Here is an 18,232-nt window from a genome sequence, read left to right on the forward strand (position 1 = left end):
CCCAAACGCCTTCAGGAAACTGAGAACATTAGGAAGGGTTGTATGAGGGCTAGTAAGTGTCAACAAGACATCGTCAGCATAGAGACTAATCTTAAATTCCCTGTCCCACATGAATACCCCTGAAATATCCTGGTTGTTTTTTATCTGGGCTGCTAAATGTTCAATGCATAAGGCAAATATAAGGGGAGATAAGGGGCAACACTGATGGGTCCCATTACGATTAGGAAAAACGGGAGAGGATGCATTAGGAAGTTTAACCACTGCAGAGAGGAGAGAGTAGAGAGCCTGTATGACCGCGAGAAAGCCCCCAGAGAACCCACATTTTTCAAGGGTAGCAATCATAAATGACTAATCAAGCCGATCAAAGGCCTTCTCCGCATCCAGGCTAAAAAAGCAAGGTAGGGGTAGCGTGACGGTTAGCTGCATCAATCGAGTCCACCCACCATCTGGAGTTGCCCCCCCCCCCCCCGATGACAGGGGACGAAACCCACCTGATCTTTGTGGATGAGAGACAGGAGCCAGAGGGCAAGCCTATTAGCTAAAATTTTAGTGAAAAGTTTAAGGTGATAGTTGGAGCATTCCTAATGATTCTTTGATCCTTATGGTGCTTGGAAATTAAAGTAACATGGGACTGAAGCATACAGTGTAAGATTGGGGCTGCCTCCAGGAAAGAGTTAAAGAGACTACGCAGATGACGGAGTAGGTCAGACTTGAAAGTCTTGTAGTATGCATAAGTAAACCCATAAGGGAGACCCTCAAGGACAGCGACTAGTTCTTCATCTAAGATCAGAGCATTTAGTGAGGTGAGTGCTGAGGGGGGAGCACTGGAAGGTGACAGGAATCCAGATAGGCGCACAATGCCAAATTGGGAGAAGAGGGATTGCGTCTATTGCATGAGGGGAGATTATATAACCTAGAGTAATAATCTCGAAACGGTTGCTATAGACTCCGGGTGGTGATGGAGTGTGCCCTGAGGGTCATGGATAGCATGGGGAGTAGTTGATACCCGGTGGTCTCGTAGAGTTTTAGCGAAGAGGGTATGGACCTTGTTTCCACTCTCATAGTAATGTTGGCGTCCATACTGGAGAAGATCTCGGTTAGCCTGAGTAACAAGATCTCGAAGGTCAGCCCTAGCAGTTACCAATTGACGGAGTAGTGACAGAGACGGATGTGATGTCAGGCGTTCGGTCAGGGATCTAATCTTACAGGCCAGAGTTTCCTCTTTAGCCTTCCTGTCTGTCCTAAGTCACGTTCCCAGCACAATTTAGTGGCCTCTCACGTCTGCCTTATGGGCGTCCTAGAGTGTGGAAACAGAGGGGACTGAAACCATGTTGGTGTTAAAACATTCGAGTATGACAGAGTGGAGCGCAGCTTGGAACGTCTGGGAATGGAGGAGGAATTCATTGAGTCACCAGTGGTAACATTGTGCCTTAGAACCCATAATCTGGGACGGCGGAGCCGATGGAGGGGAAGGCTGGGAGACAAAGATGGAGTTGCTCCCAAGTCTACATCTTCCTTCGAGGCATTTGGTAAGGAGGACTGCATGTGTGGCTGCTGGGGTGCAAGGAGGGGCACTCCACAGAGTGATGAGGAGCCAGGTGATCCCCAACTATGCAGGATGGCAGGGTAGAGCTCTGGTGAGGCTGGAAAGGGAGGGAGGCGAGTGTGCCTTTACTTGAGGGGCAGCCATGACCTGGAGTTGCACAGGGGAGTCTGACAAAGGAGCAGCAGGCTGGAGGATGGAGCTGGTAACTGAGAGCAGGAGACCCGGTGAGATGGTGGTTCCAGAGCTTGAGGTAGAGGCTCCAGGGGTTGAGCACTTGCAGGTTGCCAGTGCTGAGGCAGCGGAGGTGCCACTGAGAGCATTGCAGAGAAGGAAGCCAGCAGGCCGGACAAGATGGCCGCCACCTCGTGGCCGCATATCTTCGCACCAGCTGAAGATATGCGGTCAGGATGGGCTGCCCAGATTGGACCAGCAATGCAGAGGTTCCTGAGGTAGTGGTCCTAGGCAGTTTCTTGTCCATGGGGTCACTGGGTAAAGCTAGCGGTCCCACGCTAGAGCAGACAAGTTAGGAGCTAGCATCCTATCACATCGGGTCCCAGGCCGCACCCCTGCCTTTTCTTTCTATGGAGTTGTCAGCACTTGTGTCTCATTCACAGGAAGACCTCTGGGAGACTTTTGGGTCCCCATTCACATCACTGGGCTCACAGTTGGAGAAGTTTATGTAATGGCACAGCTCCGTTAATGCAGCTCCAAATCCTAAGCGTACTACACAGGTACAGTAGCAGAACCAAACTTAGTACATAGATATGGTACAAAAATCAACCATCATGCATACAGTACAAGAACCACAGTTACTACATAGATACAGTACAAGAACCAAGATTACTGCATAAATACAGTGCTATAACCAAAGCTACGGCACAGGAACCATGCTTACTACAAGGATATGGTACTAGAACTAAGTGACAGCTGTAATATGGTCAAAGATCACAGTATAGTATATGTCCATCGCAGCCAATTACAGTGAGTGCTGAGGTGTCGAAGCTTGCATGCTGCCATAACTAAAAAAAGGGTCATAAAAGTGCCAAACTCTGTAAATTATTTTTGCAGTGACTGGATCGCGGCAATGTTGCATTTGCAAAGTGGATGCATTCATAACATAAATGCAATAATCTGCAATATGAATGCACACTTACCTACATAAATAGAAGGATACACAGGCATAGATTCAACCACACAAGCAGACATAGATATATCTGCATGCACTGGGTTGACCAGTGTTATACTGCTGGATACTTTTTTGCATCTATATTTTGGATTAATATGCCGGGTTATCAGTCTACTGACTGTAACAGTAGGGATCATAGGGATCTATGCTACTGCGTGTACAGTACAACCACTGCCAGGCTGGCACACTTGTCCAATATACATGTGGAAGTGGCTTAAGAAAACAAGACACACATATGAGCTTCAATTGGTCTTTATAGAAATGTTTTCATTTACAGATATGAATGTTACAAAATGATTTGTTTCCTCCGTAACAGAAACCTGTTGTCTCATAGCTAGGATTCTCAAGAACGAAAAAACAAAAACAAAAAGGTACGGATTAGATCACCAGGCATCTACACTCCGCATTAGGCTTCAAGTACTGCACACTTCACCAGGATGGAACATGAATTTCAAATAACTTGCTCTGTACTGCCCTCTGCAGGCTTCATTCTGAACAGCATATCAAGCACAATAAGTTGTGCAAAGAAGTCCATTTTGTTATGGATGTGAATACGGTATGATGAGAAATGTGCAGTCTATGTACAGGATGGTAAAGTCACCGCAGCTATAAGCCTCAGCGAGAAGACGCCATAACGTTAAGCTTCTCTAAGTTTCCCTTATGCGACTCAGCAGCAAAGCGTTCTCCTGTTTAATGGCCTTGTAATCTTCCAAGATCTTTTGCAGATTACTCAGAGTCTTCTTAGCTGCCTCTGTCTCTATCTGCAGGGAGAGGTAAAAAAAGACGTTAAGCAGCAAGATACAGGTGATGTTCCCTAGACTGTGGTATTGCTCCACGGATCGCTTACCTACAACTCACAGTGCTCTCTGCTATAGATCCATGAAGCCAGGCACATAACCTAGCCATTTTCCTTTAAAGAGGATTTCCAGCTCCCAGTTTTTTGATACAGATGAAACCTATCCACTGTATAGGTCATCAGTAACTGATTGTGGAGGTCTGAAACCCAGACCCTGTATCAATCAGCTGATGTTACCACCTCCACTGGTCAGAAGCAGCTCTGCTCCTAATCAAATAATAGGTGCAAAACTGCAGTGTCCCCAATACTAAGCTGAATTGCTGTTCCTATTCCTTAAATAGGACTGAGCTGCTTAACGGGGTTGTCCCATAACAAGGATCCTATCTATACTGTTAGTTTATGTGGATTTAAGACTTTTTCTAAATACATTGCTTTATCAAAACTGCTTTGTTTGGCTGTTATCTTAATTTATTCACTTCATTGTTTATATGCGTTTCTATGACCATGGGCCCCCTACCAGGGCTTATCTGCTCAGTCCCTCAGTGAAGTAGCTGCCTGCTCTCAGGGAGGGGAGGGAGGGGCTGAGTGCTGGAAGCAGATCTGAGCTGTGTATGTCTCAACAGAGCTCCTCAGATAGGGGAGGGGGGAGGTGAGAGCTCCAAGATTTTTGATTTTTATCTCCTGCTCTACCACTTATAAGCTGGTTTAATTGAATTTGGCTGATAAGGGCTGAGATAGGGAGTCCTGTACCTCTGTATGTATTACAAACTGACTCAAATCCAGCTCTGCTACATCAACTGTGGGAATGCATTTACAACCAATCCCTCATTACTGACTGCAAACATAGCAGATAGCAGAGCAATTGAAACCCCACCGACCAATGTGCCAAGAAAACCAGGAAGTGAACTGAGCACAGAGCCTGCAGGTTGGGGAACAAGGGTTATGGGAATACCCCTTTAATGCCTTATCTAGTGCAGTAACTTCTGGTGCAGCCAGATCAGCTGATCAGTGCAGGGTCTAATTGTCAGATCCCAACCAATCAGATAATGAGGACCTATCCTATGGACAGGTCATCAATGTGAAAAATAACTGGGGGGCAGAAACCCCCTTTAAATATCAGTCATGCTGTAATGTGTGAAAAGGAAATTCAGATTTTTATTACCAAAAAATATGCATGCCTGGCCATGCTAGGTGTGCATGTCTATGGTGGAATCAAGTGAAAAGATTGTCAGCTGATAGCTACTGTATGGCTATGGCATGAATTAATGAAATGTGGAACTACAGGATTTTCCATTGACTTCTTTGCTGTCACACACACTGGATTACAGGAGCTTCCAGAAAACCCTCAAGAATTTCTGTGTCGGGAGGAAATCTTTAATCTCAGTGGGGGAAGGGGGGTGTCGGGGGATCTTGTCCACTACAAATAACAGCAGTCAATAATATTCTATATAATATGATGTGATCTATGTCTTAAGTGACTTAGACCAGAGACCACAATTTACCTGCTCTTCTAAATCTCGGATCTCTCTCAGAATGGTTCCCGTGTCCTCAATGGTTTGGATTAGTTGGCTGCAGTTCTACAAAAAAAAAAAATGAAGCAAGTTGTAAGACAATATACTGTACATAACCACAGAATATTGGTTAGGATGCATCTGTACGGGGTGATCTGGATTGGATCCGTATACAGCAGATCCCCCTGCTAAGCATGTGGATTAGGTATGGGAGCTTAGTGATAGGTGACCCCTACTCAACTAGCTGCAATAGGGTGTACTCAAGGTTTATGTCCAAAAGTTATACTGATATTATAAAGTTATACTGATATACAGTTATACTGATATTAGCAGTCCTTAGGATAGGTCATCAGTTTCAGGTTGGCAGAAGTCCAACATATGGCACCCCCACCCATATGCTGTTTGAAGTGTTTGGATGAGCGCTGAGGCCCCTTCACTATACATGCTGTAGTGGATGTGCTTGGTTTGAATGGGACTGAGTTGCAACAGACCATGTGACCAATGATTATCATGGGCAGCCACTTCCAACAACCGATTGTTGGGGTGCTAGGTATCAGACTCCCACCAATTTGATATAGTTGACCTACTAAGGATAGGATAGGTTAATATATAAACCCAGAAAACCCCTTTAAGGAAAGCACACAGCACTCTTCCTTCATCTTGTACCTCATGTAAGGCAGCCAGGTATTTGTAGACTTTTCTGACTGGCTCATCTTTCTTGGCATCCTGTGTATGAGACATAAAGAACAGGTCAGTGTGCACACGACCTACTAACTACAAGCACGGCCTAGAACAAGGTAAGGGTCTGTACCTTAAACACAAGCTCATCGGTCACCACAAAAGTCCTGTCAACTTTCCCTGTCAGATTATTTATCTCCTTCTGTAGATCTTTAGTGTCTGAAAGGATCTAATTAAGAAAATAAAACATATTTAGAAATCTCCAACTATAGTAAAAGTTGCCAATACATGGCATCTATGTACAAGCAATGACAAAGGAAGATTGTGATTAAGTCGGAGAAGCCTGCTTTTACATTACCTTGGTGATGTCTTCCTTTTGCTTCTTAATATTGCTTACAATCTCTAAGATTCGTTGGGTGTAGGCAGCGCGAGAGACATCCTTAGGCAGGGACTCATACTCAGAAACCTAAGTGGAAGAAGAGATTTAAAGTGGTTGTGCCATTGTGAATAAAAGGCCATTGCGTGTGTGTGACCAGCGCTCTATTCACTTTTATGGGGCTGCTGAAAACTGCAGTCCTGGCAACCCCATAGCAATGAATGGAGCAGTGGTTACGTACGCGCACCTTTCTCAAGGAGAGTGTACGACTTTCGTTCCTCCATTCTCTCGGTGGTCATACCCACCAGCGATCTGACACTGTGGATGAGTGTCCTTAATGGCGCAATCCCTTTAATGCCGCCTGCAGTTGTAGATACACTTGCTATATACAAGGAGTCTGTGACATTAGCTCTGGGTTCGATGGTCTTAGTACATAGCAGTCAAATTGCACACACTGAGGACATTAGTGAAAACTGCTCCACTGGTACGGGTACTATGTGGTATCCAGAGTAATGTTGGAACCTGGCCACTAGGGGCAACAGCTTTGTACCTGTAGGGCAGTAATTCACACTTCTCCTGTCTTGCCATACACAGTCTCCTCACCAGCTGTTTGTGTAGTTCCTCCTTGCGTCTGGCTTCATCTGCTGCAGTTCGTATTTTATCGTATAAGTCTTTGACGTCTTTCACCCAGCGTGAAGATTCATCCTTTTAGACAGCAGAATATACCAACATGCATTACATACAGTACACAAAGAAAGTAAGGGCTATGTAATTTGTTCAAAATAATATGTAAGCGTCATAGTGCATAAGCAGGTTCGACAGGGCACTACAATGTGAGTATAGTGCGATATAGCAGGTATAAATATTTGAGGATAAATAAGGCACTGTGTACAAAAACATGTGCATGTAGTCAATCACTCTAATGGAGACAAGTACAGCGCTTTACCACTGTCATCAGTGTCACAGACTTGGAACGCAGAAACTAGTGCATCACTCACATTCGCTCATTGCAAGTGTCCGGCGAGGGGAGTGATTGGGGTCCTGTGGATAGGTGTTACATGTCCATTGTGGGACACCTCCTTAAATTGATGAGACACCCAGGACACTGGATGTAAAGAACATACAGATTATCTATGGATATTATGTCATACCTCTTTTTCCTGTTGTAATTTGCTCAATTCTTGGTATTCATCCACCAGCCGAACACGATGAGACTCCCACTGTCCCACAAGGTTCGCCATCCGCTGCTTACTGCTGTCTACCATAGCCTGCAAACAGAATAATATGGGGAGCTGTATAACACACGTTCCTACATACCAGTTGCCGTAACCAGAGGGTATTCGCTAGCACCATATCCACAGAATGACTAGTGGCCATATGTGGAGTCTCTAGAGGAAAACTAGCAAAGGCCAAAAATACAGCAAAGCTGACTCAGTGCAGATCTTAACCAACTGCCTGAGAATGAGAAATGATTTAGCAGTGCCCACTGTGTGCCCAGGGGCTCGTACATCTGTGGTTTGTTAGGCAGCAGACTTCTACTAATAGCTTATTAGCAAGGGAATCCATTACAGCTGCCATTTACACAAGCCTCTGCAGGAGTCGCCTCAGCACTGGATTAGGTTATATTCTTATAGCATACAGTGTTTGCTGTCAGATAAGAGGTCTGTGTTCTGGTTCTGCAGATCAGTGAGTAATATAGACCATCAGCTTTTGTCAGGGGAAAGAGTGAATCAGGCAGGTTGGAGTTAATTTCAAAACCTATAGATTCACCTAGAGATAAACATGCTATATTGTATAGTGTGTGCCATGTAGAATGGGTGTAGCTATAGTGTCCAGATCTCAATACTCATGGATGATGTAGTAGTGTGCAGATCTCAGTACACATGGATCATGTAGTAATTTCCAGATCTCAGTACACATAGATGATGTAGTAGTGCTTAGATCTTAGTACACATAGTTGATGTAGTAGTGCTCAGATCTTAGTATATATGGATGATGTAGTAGCGCTCAGATCTCAGTAGACATGGATGATGTAGTAGCGCTCAGATCTCTGTATACATGGATGATGTAGTAGTGCTCAGATCTCTGTATACATGGATGATGTAGTAATGCTCAGATCTTAGTACACATACATGATGTAGTAGTGCTCAGATCTTAGTACACATGGATGATGTAGTAGCACTTAGACATCAGTATAAATGGACGAGGGATACAGCATGGTAAAATCACTTTTTCATGATACGAAATGAATATGAATAATAACCTATCCCTCTATCTAGGATACGCATTAGGATGCTAATCATTGTCTACCTTACCTGTAACTTAGCAAGGTTATTTTCGGCATCAGGCAGTAACTCCACGGCTCTCTTCTTCACTTTCACCACGTTCTCCTTTTCTTCACAGTGCTTCTTAAGTTTATCTGCCTCTTCCTCCGCCTGCAATAAACTATGTTATTTCTGCTCTTAAAGCAAAACTTATTTTACAAGACATTATGTCACTTCCCTTCATACCTGAGTGATGGTGAGGTGAAGAAGTTTGGTGCTCTCTGCCAGGGCCTGGATATCCTGCTCCATATGCTCTACGTGCTGCTGCAGAGAGGATAGCTCTTCCTGTTCTGCTTGCGCATCCTGAAAATGAATTAGGAGGAAAGTAAAGGAAGTCAGCAAATACTGCAGAGGCTGGAAATAAGACTCAAACTGTTCCTGAACCTTATGAACCCCAAGTGACTCCTCTGTACATGTGGCTGTGTTTGGTATTGCAGCTCAGTCCTATTCAATCAGATCTGGTCACTAGTGATATGCTTCTGGCTCCATTCACTACTTATTCTCCCGAACCTGCTGTGAACATCTGTTTGTTGGGGGTCCACTAGGACACCCTCACCAATCTGATAGTGATGGTTTATCCTAACAATGAGGGGTCCCGATGCTGAAGTAGTTTGCTAATGGGTGAGATCCCACCAATCACACATTGATGGACCATCCTAACGATGGGAAAATCAGTCCTTTATTCCCTAAAAACCCCCTTTACCATGCAATACAATGTCTGTAAAAGTGCTGTGGAATATGATGGCGCTATACAAATAAGAAAAATAAATAAGTAAATAAAACTATGGCTCCATACCTGCGAGTCTTTTTTAGGAAGACTTTCAGCCACTCTTTGCATCTGTTCAGATAATACTTGAGGGTCCTGGAAAAAAAAAAAAGTCAGCCATAAGATGGTCATTTACCAAATAATTATGTTTTACATGAATCTGTGATCAATCACCTGGCAAATTTGACAGATTTATTAAACACAAAAATTAAACTATACAATAAATACGAAGTTACCTGCTGGTGGGTGAATTTTTGAGCATGTGTGAACCTGGACCCTTTGTTCTGATCCACTCCCCCTTCCACAGTGAAGGCTTTCAGCATGTCCATAAGGTCTTGTGTGGACGGTCCAGGTACATGATTCTCTGCAAGCTGCTGGCTGCACTGGCGGAGCTGATCCTGTATCCGTTTCTGCAAGCGTTGGCGTTTCCTGCTGCGGTACTCCTGTCGGGGAGAAGCCATGTATACAGGACTTAAAATAGGCACCCACATTGGTTAAAGATGGATTTTACCTGAAGTAAGTACCGACTGTGCGTAACTGAAGTGAACAGTGTTGTGATTTTTATAGTTTCAAACACAAGTTGTAGAACCGTCCATTCAATTCTATGACATATTCCCTGACTGTTGCAGATGTCTTTTTCCAAACTCACCTCAGGAGACAAACGTGAGGCAAGGCCCTGGCTTTTCCATTCCAGCTCCCACTCCTGCACGGCACTGAGGTCAGACGTGTTCCTCTCAAGTAGCGAGGCGGCTAAAGAGTAGGCGTGAGGCAGCTGTGTGCTAACAAAAGGCAGGTATCTCTCCCAGTACTCCTTCCGTTCTACAAGCACAAGAAGAATCCAAGCGAGTTGAGAACCAACCATTGTAAAAGCGCTCATACCCATGTCAGTTAAATGTGCTGATTCCCATAGGATCTAACAGGGTTACTTATTAAGACCAGAGCCAACTGGTCCAAACATTGTAAGCATGTGGCAGATCCAAAATTATTACGAGGCTCTGGCCGCTTATGTTTTCTGTTTTAATTTGCATTAGTTATAGTAAATCTGTCACGTCAAGGCACCCCCACATCACAGAAGATAATCTGCCTCTCGGACGTGTCTGGCAGCAGATTACTCCCCACTTCTTGCTGAGAATACATACTCGAGTGTGCAAATGTATGGCAGCTGAAGGTAACGTATCTGCACATCAACCCTTACCAGGGGGTATTGATTTGGATGAAGAATCTCCAGCAAGAGACAGAGGCTGTGCATGAAAGCGATGTAACCGGCATAAACTCTACAGGAAAGAAGAAAAGCACAAAGCAAAACTTCACATAAATATATATCTAAAATACCAAGTCTTAGACTATATGCACAAGAACGGGTGTGCACCCTGAGGAGGGGCGATGTTTTCATAGGAGAATGCACTCCGATGACACCCAAGTGTCTTCTGTGCCCCATTGACTTCAATAAGGGGTTATGTTTTGATGTCACAGAGCGGGACAGGATCTACTCTATAATGGAGAATCAAACCACATCCAAAGCCTTGGTCTTATAATATGTTCCCTATGGCATATCTTGGAATCAGACATACTCTGCATACTCCTGAAAAAAACCTCTTTAAATAGTGGCTATTACATTTGTCAGCTTCATAATGCATTTCCATGGGTTCATTACACCTAATATACGGCCCATTTGGGCTAAGGTTATCAAGGGTATGAGCCAGACTAAAGCGACATTAGAAAGCGCTGCCCTTGCTCCAACACACTCACTGTCACCTTGTATTACATTCGCCTATCCTTTTCAATGCGCACCACTTATTACCCCATTTCCTTCCCCACAGAACTTGAAGGGGACCTATCTACAGTCATCACTATCTGATCTGTGAGGGTCAAACACCCTAATCCCGCATGGCTCAGCTGTAATTGCAGAGCTGCGGTTCCCTGGATGTGTGTGCTTGTTGGAAGTCGTAGTTTCCCAATAGCTGCCATGCTGAAGGAAAGTAAAGAAACCCACCTGAGAACGTTTTGCAGCTGTCGTTCGGCAAGATGGTGGCAGCCATGGAAGAGAGAGCTGTTGCTTTATTTTGGTTGCAATCTCTCTTTGTAGCACCGCAGATTTACCTAAGGGAGACAATAAAGGGACTGCCATCTGCTTTCAAAGCCTCAATGTCATGTGACCTATCTTTTTAGAGGATGTGCAGAATTTCAACTAAACTGGCTGTTAACTCCCCCTCTGACTCCAGCGTCAGTACTTTGGTGGTCCCTGTCAGTCCAGCTACAAGGACATCAGATACATCATTCATTTCACTGCTATAGCCAATCACTGGTCTCAGCGCTCATGGGTGTACATGTGGGTACCAGTGACTGCTGGGACCATAAGAGCAATGGGGGAGTTAATAAGAGAGTAAAAGTTATTTCTTTATTTTATACCATTCAATGCTCATAGCCAATGTTCTTAAAAACACAGAAAAACCCTTTATAAAACATAACAATAGACATAGTAAGGTGCCGTGGTATGGCTGAATCTATCCGCTATAGCACCCTTCTCTATAGCACTCCTCTTTCAGGTAGTTTGAGATCTTTACCTGCTGGTTGATGGGCATCTTCATGGGAGTGTCTTGGAAGTTTCTCAGCCAGGAAAATCAAAAGTGCTCGAATATCAGGCTCACTGCTGTATAGGAATGTCTGGTAACCAACCTCCCCAGTATATCCCAGGTCCTGAATTATACAAAGAATAAAAAAATTACAATCTGCATTACATACAACAAACACAACCCCTAAATGCCAGTGGCATAAAATGTAACAAACCCACCATAGGTATTGCTAGGAAAAAAAATCAGGATCACGGTAGAGGCAAAAGTCCAGCCACAGGGGCATGTGAATATAATATCAGATTCAGTGGCGTAACTAGGAATGGCAGGGCCCCGTGGCGAACTTTTGACATGCCCCATAGTGGCCCCTGCACACACTATTATGTCCCTCAGTGGTCCCTCCACACAGAATTATCCCCCATAGTGGCCCCTCCACACAGAATGATCCCCCATAGTGGCCCCTCCACACAGAATGATCCCCCATAGTGTCCCCTCCACACAGTATTATCCCCCATAGTGGCCCCTCCACACAGTATTATCCCCCATAGTGTCCCCTCCACACAGTATTATCCCCCATAGTGGCCCCTCCACACAGTATTATCCCCCATAGTGTCCCCTCCACACAGTATTATCCCCCATAGTGGCCCCTCCACACAGTATTATCCCCCACAGTGGCCCCTTCACACAGTATTATCCCCCATAGTGGCCCCTCCACACAGTATTATGTCCCACTGTGGACACTCATAAACAATTATTATACTCTGGGGTCTTTTCAGACCCCAGAGTATAATAATCGGAGACCCAGGGGGAGAAAAACATAAAAAATACCCTCTGTTGCTCACCTATCTCCTGGCTCCTACGCTGTCGGCCTCCGAAGTAGTCCATCTTCAATGACGTCAGACGTCACATGACCCGGGATGCAGGTCGGGGTCATGAGACGTCAGATGACTAGGCCGAAGCCTGCCCGGATCGTGGAGAGGTAAGTAACAGTGTTTTTTATGTTTCATACCTCTCCCGGGCCGCCGATCATTATACTCGGGGGTCCGAAAAGCCCCCCCGAGTATAATGATAGCAGCAGCTATCACTGGGCCCCTAATGTCCCGGGCCCTGTGGCAGCTGCCTCTGCTGCTACGGCGGTAATTACGCCACTGATCAGATTGTAAAATGCTCACAATAATCAGATTGTAAAATGCTCACAATAAAAAAAAATAAAAATAAAAAAAAGAATGCTCCTTATTAATGCATATAATGCAATGTATAATGAAGTACGCGAAGTGTATTCCTTTAAAATCCAATACTAGTCAGCTGTTATTTCCTATAGCTGCCACCAGGGGACACAATACACCATAGGTCTCTGTTCCCTCAATTGTGTTGTGCCACAACAGACCATCAGAAAAAAAAAAAGTGGTGTCCCTCAAAAATTTCATGTTCACTAGTGCATTTCTCTACTTGTATAGTATTGCTTATCCTGCGCCCCCTGGTTCACCAGACCCACAGTTACTGGTATTCGTGGCTCATTCTTAGGATAAGGTTGTTTAGGTATCTCACTGTACAAGCTATGGTGGCGGGTGTAGGCAGTGCAACGCTGCCCCACTGAAGTCTATAATGTAAGCTAAACCAACTAAGGGTATGTTCACATGGTAGAAAAGATGGCAGAAACCTTTTCCGACTTGTGAACTTTCCACGTAGCTAACTGCGACAGGATGCCAATGCAGCATCAGCATTCCGTGGCGGCATCCCACTCCTGTTTAGGCCTGAACGAATGGGCCTAAACAGGAGGGTGTCTCAAGCCACGGATGCTGTGGCTGACTCATCTGCATAATCCGTCACAAGATAGGTCATGTCGCTTCTTTTTTTCACTACTAGCTAGCGTAAAAATAAAGCAAGCGGCTCCCATTGAACTCAATAGGAGCCATTTTTGCAGGCGGATTTTGAGGTGGATTCCACGTCAAAATCCGCCTGCAAAAAACTCTGTGTGAAAATACCCTAATAGGAGGTGTAAAGTTAGTCTAGACAGTCAAAGTATATAACATGTTTATCAAATAGTATCAGACAGTTTGATAACTCTGGGCTGTCTAAACGTGTCAGGTCCTAGATGCAAGTGCTCCAATTGTCCTTTGGAATTGCTTCCGCACGCTGCCATTTTAGCCATAAGTGACATTTTTTAGCCTCTGCCTTTATCAAGGTATTTTGTAGGCAAATCTGGTCAATCAGGCTCCGCCTCTGATGCACTTGTGGGCCCATTTACATATCCAATACAGATCCATAGAAAGATGTTTAGCTCTGCATTACATCATCGATGTTTCTGCTCCTACTAAAGGCCTCTATAAGGTTCTATTATTGGTTTGGGCGACATTTTGGACTGGACAGACTCCCTTTAAACATAAGCATAGGTATCAGGAGGGCTCTCGAACAAGCCCTTTCATACAGGTATATTAGTAATGTCGTAGTACACAGAAACTAATGGTGATCAGTAGATACAGTATCCACAATACAAAGCACGACTACCCAGGCTAGTATCCGCTCTCATGGCAACTGTATTTGCTGGCACAGATTTAAAGCCTGATCCTGTATTTCACCAAGACTCCCCCAATGAGCTCACCTGACAGGCCTGCGCCAGGCTGGTGCCTATACGGAAGCGAGCCGACATCCCTGGTGGCAGAACATGGCTGAGGTTGGAGCCCACGGACGGGTTTATCACACGCAGACATCTCACCACGGCCTCCACTATGAGCTCGGTGTTGAACTGGCGCACACTCTGCACGTCTTCTGGGATTTCTCTGTCGGGAAGAAAAGTGAACCACATGAAGAAATCCACATCCCGGAGACCGGCGGCAGCCATATCAGTACTGGCGCAGAGATAGAAATGGAGCAGTAGACATAGCAACCAATCAGGATGCTGCTTTCATTTTTCAGAGAGAATTGAAGTTGACTGGTTGCTATGGACAACTACTCCATTTAATCCTTGCACTAGTTTGGATCAATCTCCCCACCTATAAAGGGGTCCTCACAGAGAAGCCCCCTATAAGAACCAGAGCAGTGTGGCGCTGACAAAAAGTGTCCGTCACACAAGGGAACATAGGCCGTCCATGGTCAGACATACATTTCCCCTGTAGTTGTATATAGGTAATTATACTTTTTTTTTTTTTTTAATACAAGTAAATCAGAAGTTAGGCGGAGGGAGAGGGTTTAGTTTATGGGAAGATTTATAGTTTATCCTGGACAACCCCTATAAGGCTCTGTTACATCGGTGTACGTGCTTTTCTGCAGGCGTTCATTACTAGTTAAGTCAAGACCAGCGTTTAGTATAATCTTAAGAATGTTTCCGCCTCATTTATGACAAGGCACATGTCTCCACATAAATCAGGCGCATCCTCCAACAGGGTCGTGTGCTTGCAACAAAATCTATGGCAACTCATAGCTGGCACAGAGTTCAGGCCGTAAAAGGGCGTGAATGATCATGAGCCTTGGAACAAAAGTGATGTGGAAAATTAAAGGGGTTGTGCCATTAAATGGGTTATCGAGTTTCTATGATGACGATGACCTATCTTTAGTATAGGCCATCAGTATTAGATCTGTGGGGGTCTGACACCTGGGACTCCCACAGACCACCGGTACAGAGGCAAACTGATAGTGGAGAGTGAAGGTATTGCAGCGATGCCTCATTGAAGTCTCTCCTGCTTTCCCACACTGCCTCGTAGCGGTGGTCTGCCTAAGGATAAGCTATCAAAGTTAGAAACCTTTAAGGACTTCAATAGAACAGTGGATGAGTATTAGATCGCTGGGGGTCAGCGAGTGATCAGGAAAATGGAAGATCGAAAATCCCCCTGAAGACTTTTTGAGAATGGAATGCCGGTACGCTTATGTGACCAACATTCATTCCTATGGGGTTGCTGAACTGATCTCCAATCACATTCTCCTTTCAGTGGATGGTGGTTGATCCCCCAGCAATCAGACACTTATCCCCTTTCCTGTGGATAGGGGAGTGTGCTTGATGGTAGAACCCCTTTAATAAATGTGCCCTAACAGGATAAGGCAAATACAAAGTGAGAATGTGATGTTCACAGCTGCATTGCAAATCTAATTTCTGTTCTTTCTGACAAAAAGTGATGGATGTGTCACACAACTGACACTAATGGCCACTGATTCCATGGGTTTCCGTCATGGCGTTGGTCATTTTATTGGAATAAAACAACAATGCAGGCTACACTATGGTTTCCATTAAATGAGATAGAAACTGCAGTGAGGACTCCAAAGCAGATGTAGACAGAGCTTTAGCTAAGTGCAGGTCTAGGCATTGGAGAATAGCAAGGCTCTGGCTGAAAATCAGCAGCATAACATGTAAGGTCAAGTTCACACAGGAAGGAAATGATGATGAATTTCTGTAAGGATGTACTTTAGGAAACTCTACAGTAACAGAAAAGAGATTTTAATGGGGTTGCACCACTTATGAAATTATCCACAATATAGGATAGAACTGTCTGATCAATGGCAGTCCAACTGATGGGCCCTCTGACGATCATGAGAATAGGGCTCCCAAGTCCTACTTATGAATTCACAGCCATGACTGCTGTCACTCCATTCATCTTTATGGGTCTGCAGGTAGCACAGCGCTGTATGCGACTTCTATTTAGCAGTCCCATAGAGCTACATGGAGGGGCAGATTCCTTGCCCCTGGTCCTGTGACTGGTGGAGTTCCCAGAGATCCGACTCCTACTAATCAGACACATATCTATTCTATGGACAGGGAATAACTTATATTTGTAGTACAACTCAAATATACACAGACAGACGCTAAAAAAAAATGTCAGAAATCTCACAGAGCACATCCATTATGGTTGGACATATCCAAATACCGCCTACTCTAAAATCAGCTGTTTTCCGGGGAGTTACGGGAGATGGTCCATGGCAATTAGGTGACCACAACCCCGGCTCTCATATTACAGGGGTTGTCTGTGATCAGACAACGACCTTAAAGAGGTTGACCAAGTATATGAAGTGGTTTTGATACGGATGATATATTCACACGATAGGGCATTAGTAACTGATCCGTGGTAGTCCAGTACCAGACCTTGCACCAATTAGCTGATGTGGCTGCCGGAAGCTGTATACATGGTATACAGCTATAAGCATCTCTGCTCCTATTCATATGAATGGCTGCAGAGCTGTAGTTCTCTGGCACCACTGCTACAGAGACATACACTGCAGTGGTGGTGCCGGGAACTGCAGCTCTACTCCCATTCACTTAAATAGCAGCTGCTTTCAGCAGTATAGAAGGTATACAGCTTTCCGAGCCTGGAGGCAGCCAGATCAGTGGACTACTGCAGGGTCCATGTGTCAGACCCCCCACCAATCAGACTGATGACCTATCCTGTAGATAAGTCAAAATATTTGGAGTCTTGTACAACTACTTAAAGTGAAGACATGCTGGTGATCAGATGACATTTTGTTCAGGTTTTCACAGTTGATTTTACACATAAGTAATGTAGGTACATATGGATGTCACATGATGAAGATGCTGGTACATATGGATGTCACATGATGAAGATGCTGGTACATATGGATGTCACATGATGAAGATGCCAATACATACAGCAGTATAAAAAGGTTTAGTAGATATGAAAGTCAAATGACAATCAGTGATAGCAGCACAGGTCACATGACATAAGAACATTGAACTTCACAACCGCATTTTTGGTCCTTGGGCTTTCTGTGTCTGTAATAGACTGCACACAAACCCACAGAAGTCAATGCACCAAGTCACATGACTGTAGCATGCACTATTTCAGTCCATTGTACAGTGTAGATGGACTTAGACATGTGGACATTATATGGACCGCCACATGGAAAACCATACACTTTTGCAGGCACAACACAGATACTCTTGAGTTTCTGAATTAGAAAGTCACATGAAAATCCACCATGAAGACTCGGAGGATCACACAACATTAATACATTACAAGGGTGTGAGAACATATGAAAGTCACATGACAATGCATGATGAAGGAGCCCACAGACCTATACAGAAGGCACATGACAGTGACAGTATGTTACATTATAAGGACACATAAGACAGCTGGATGCCTGCATACCCACAGAGTCACATGACTACATGGTGCATAGATAAGTCACATGACCTGAGCCCTATGAAGGTCCAGCTGCACACAGATCACATGATGTACCCTGATGGCTACTTACGTGCCACAAGTCCTCAGAGTGTGAATGAGGATCCGGTCCACCTCCTCCATGGCTCTCTATAGGATCTCTACGTTCCCCCTGCCTCTATATACATTGACCTAGGTGTGAGCTGCTCCCTTATACTGGCATGTCTATGAGCGGGCCGGCTCGGAGCCTACCTGCAGCTGACAGCCGCTTCCTATCCCCTCAATAGATTCTGCCTTTCACACTTACTACAGCACACAGGAAACAGCTCACCTCCGGACTACACGCCCCACAATGCAGCGCGGCCGTCACTCGCC

The 18,232-nt window shown here is 44.8% G+C and overlaps 1 protein-coding gene across 1 annotated transcript; it reads right to left on the minus strand.

Annotated features, from left to right (window-relative positions):
- Nucleotides 1–2,968: 2,968 nt before the first annotated feature.
- CCDC22 (CCC complex scaffolding subunit CCDC22) lies at nt 2,969–18,185 on the minus strand. Its single transcript, XM_075260670.1, has 17 exons — nt 17,952–18,185; nt 14,356–14,533; nt 11,748–11,880; nt 11,177–11,283; nt 10,379–10,457; nt 9,833–10,002; nt 9,420–9,626; nt 9,214–9,279; nt 8,604–8,720; nt 8,409–8,528; nt 7,245–7,361; nt 6,697–6,798; nt 6,076–6,183; nt 5,851–5,946; nt 5,706–5,765; nt 5,031–5,105; nt 2,969–3,493 (listed from the first exon to the last, which is right to left on the minus strand). The coding sequence occupies exons 1-17, from the start codon at nt 17,999–18,001 to the stop codon at nt 3,380–3,382; spliced, it is 1,899 nt and encodes a 632-aa protein (XP_075116771.1). The 5' UTR covers nt 18,002–18,185; the 3' UTR covers nt 2,969–3,379.
- Nucleotides 18,186–18,232: the final 47 nt, after the last annotated feature.

This window comes from Leptodactylus fuscus, chromosome 11, assembly GCF_031893055.1.
Source record: "Leptodactylus fuscus isolate aLepFus1 chromosome 11, aLepFus1.hap2, whole genome shotgun sequence".
Taxonomy (NCBI): domain Eukaryota; kingdom Metazoa; phylum Chordata; class Amphibia; order Anura; family Leptodactylidae; genus Leptodactylus; species Leptodactylus fuscus.

Coding starts and splice junctions, on each gene's coding strand:
- CCDC22 (XM_075260670.1), bottom strand. CDS start 18,001: ATGGAGGAGGTGGACCGGATCCTCATTCACACTCTGAGGACTTGTGGC. Junction 10,003..10,378: donor ATCCAAATCAATACCCCCTG/GTAAGGGTTGAT, acceptor TTGTGCTTGTAG/AACGGAAGGAGTACTGGGAG. Junction 6,184..6,696: donor AGGAACTACACAAACAGCTG/GTGAGGAGACTG, acceptor TCTTCCACTTAG/GTTTCTGAGTATGAGTCCCT.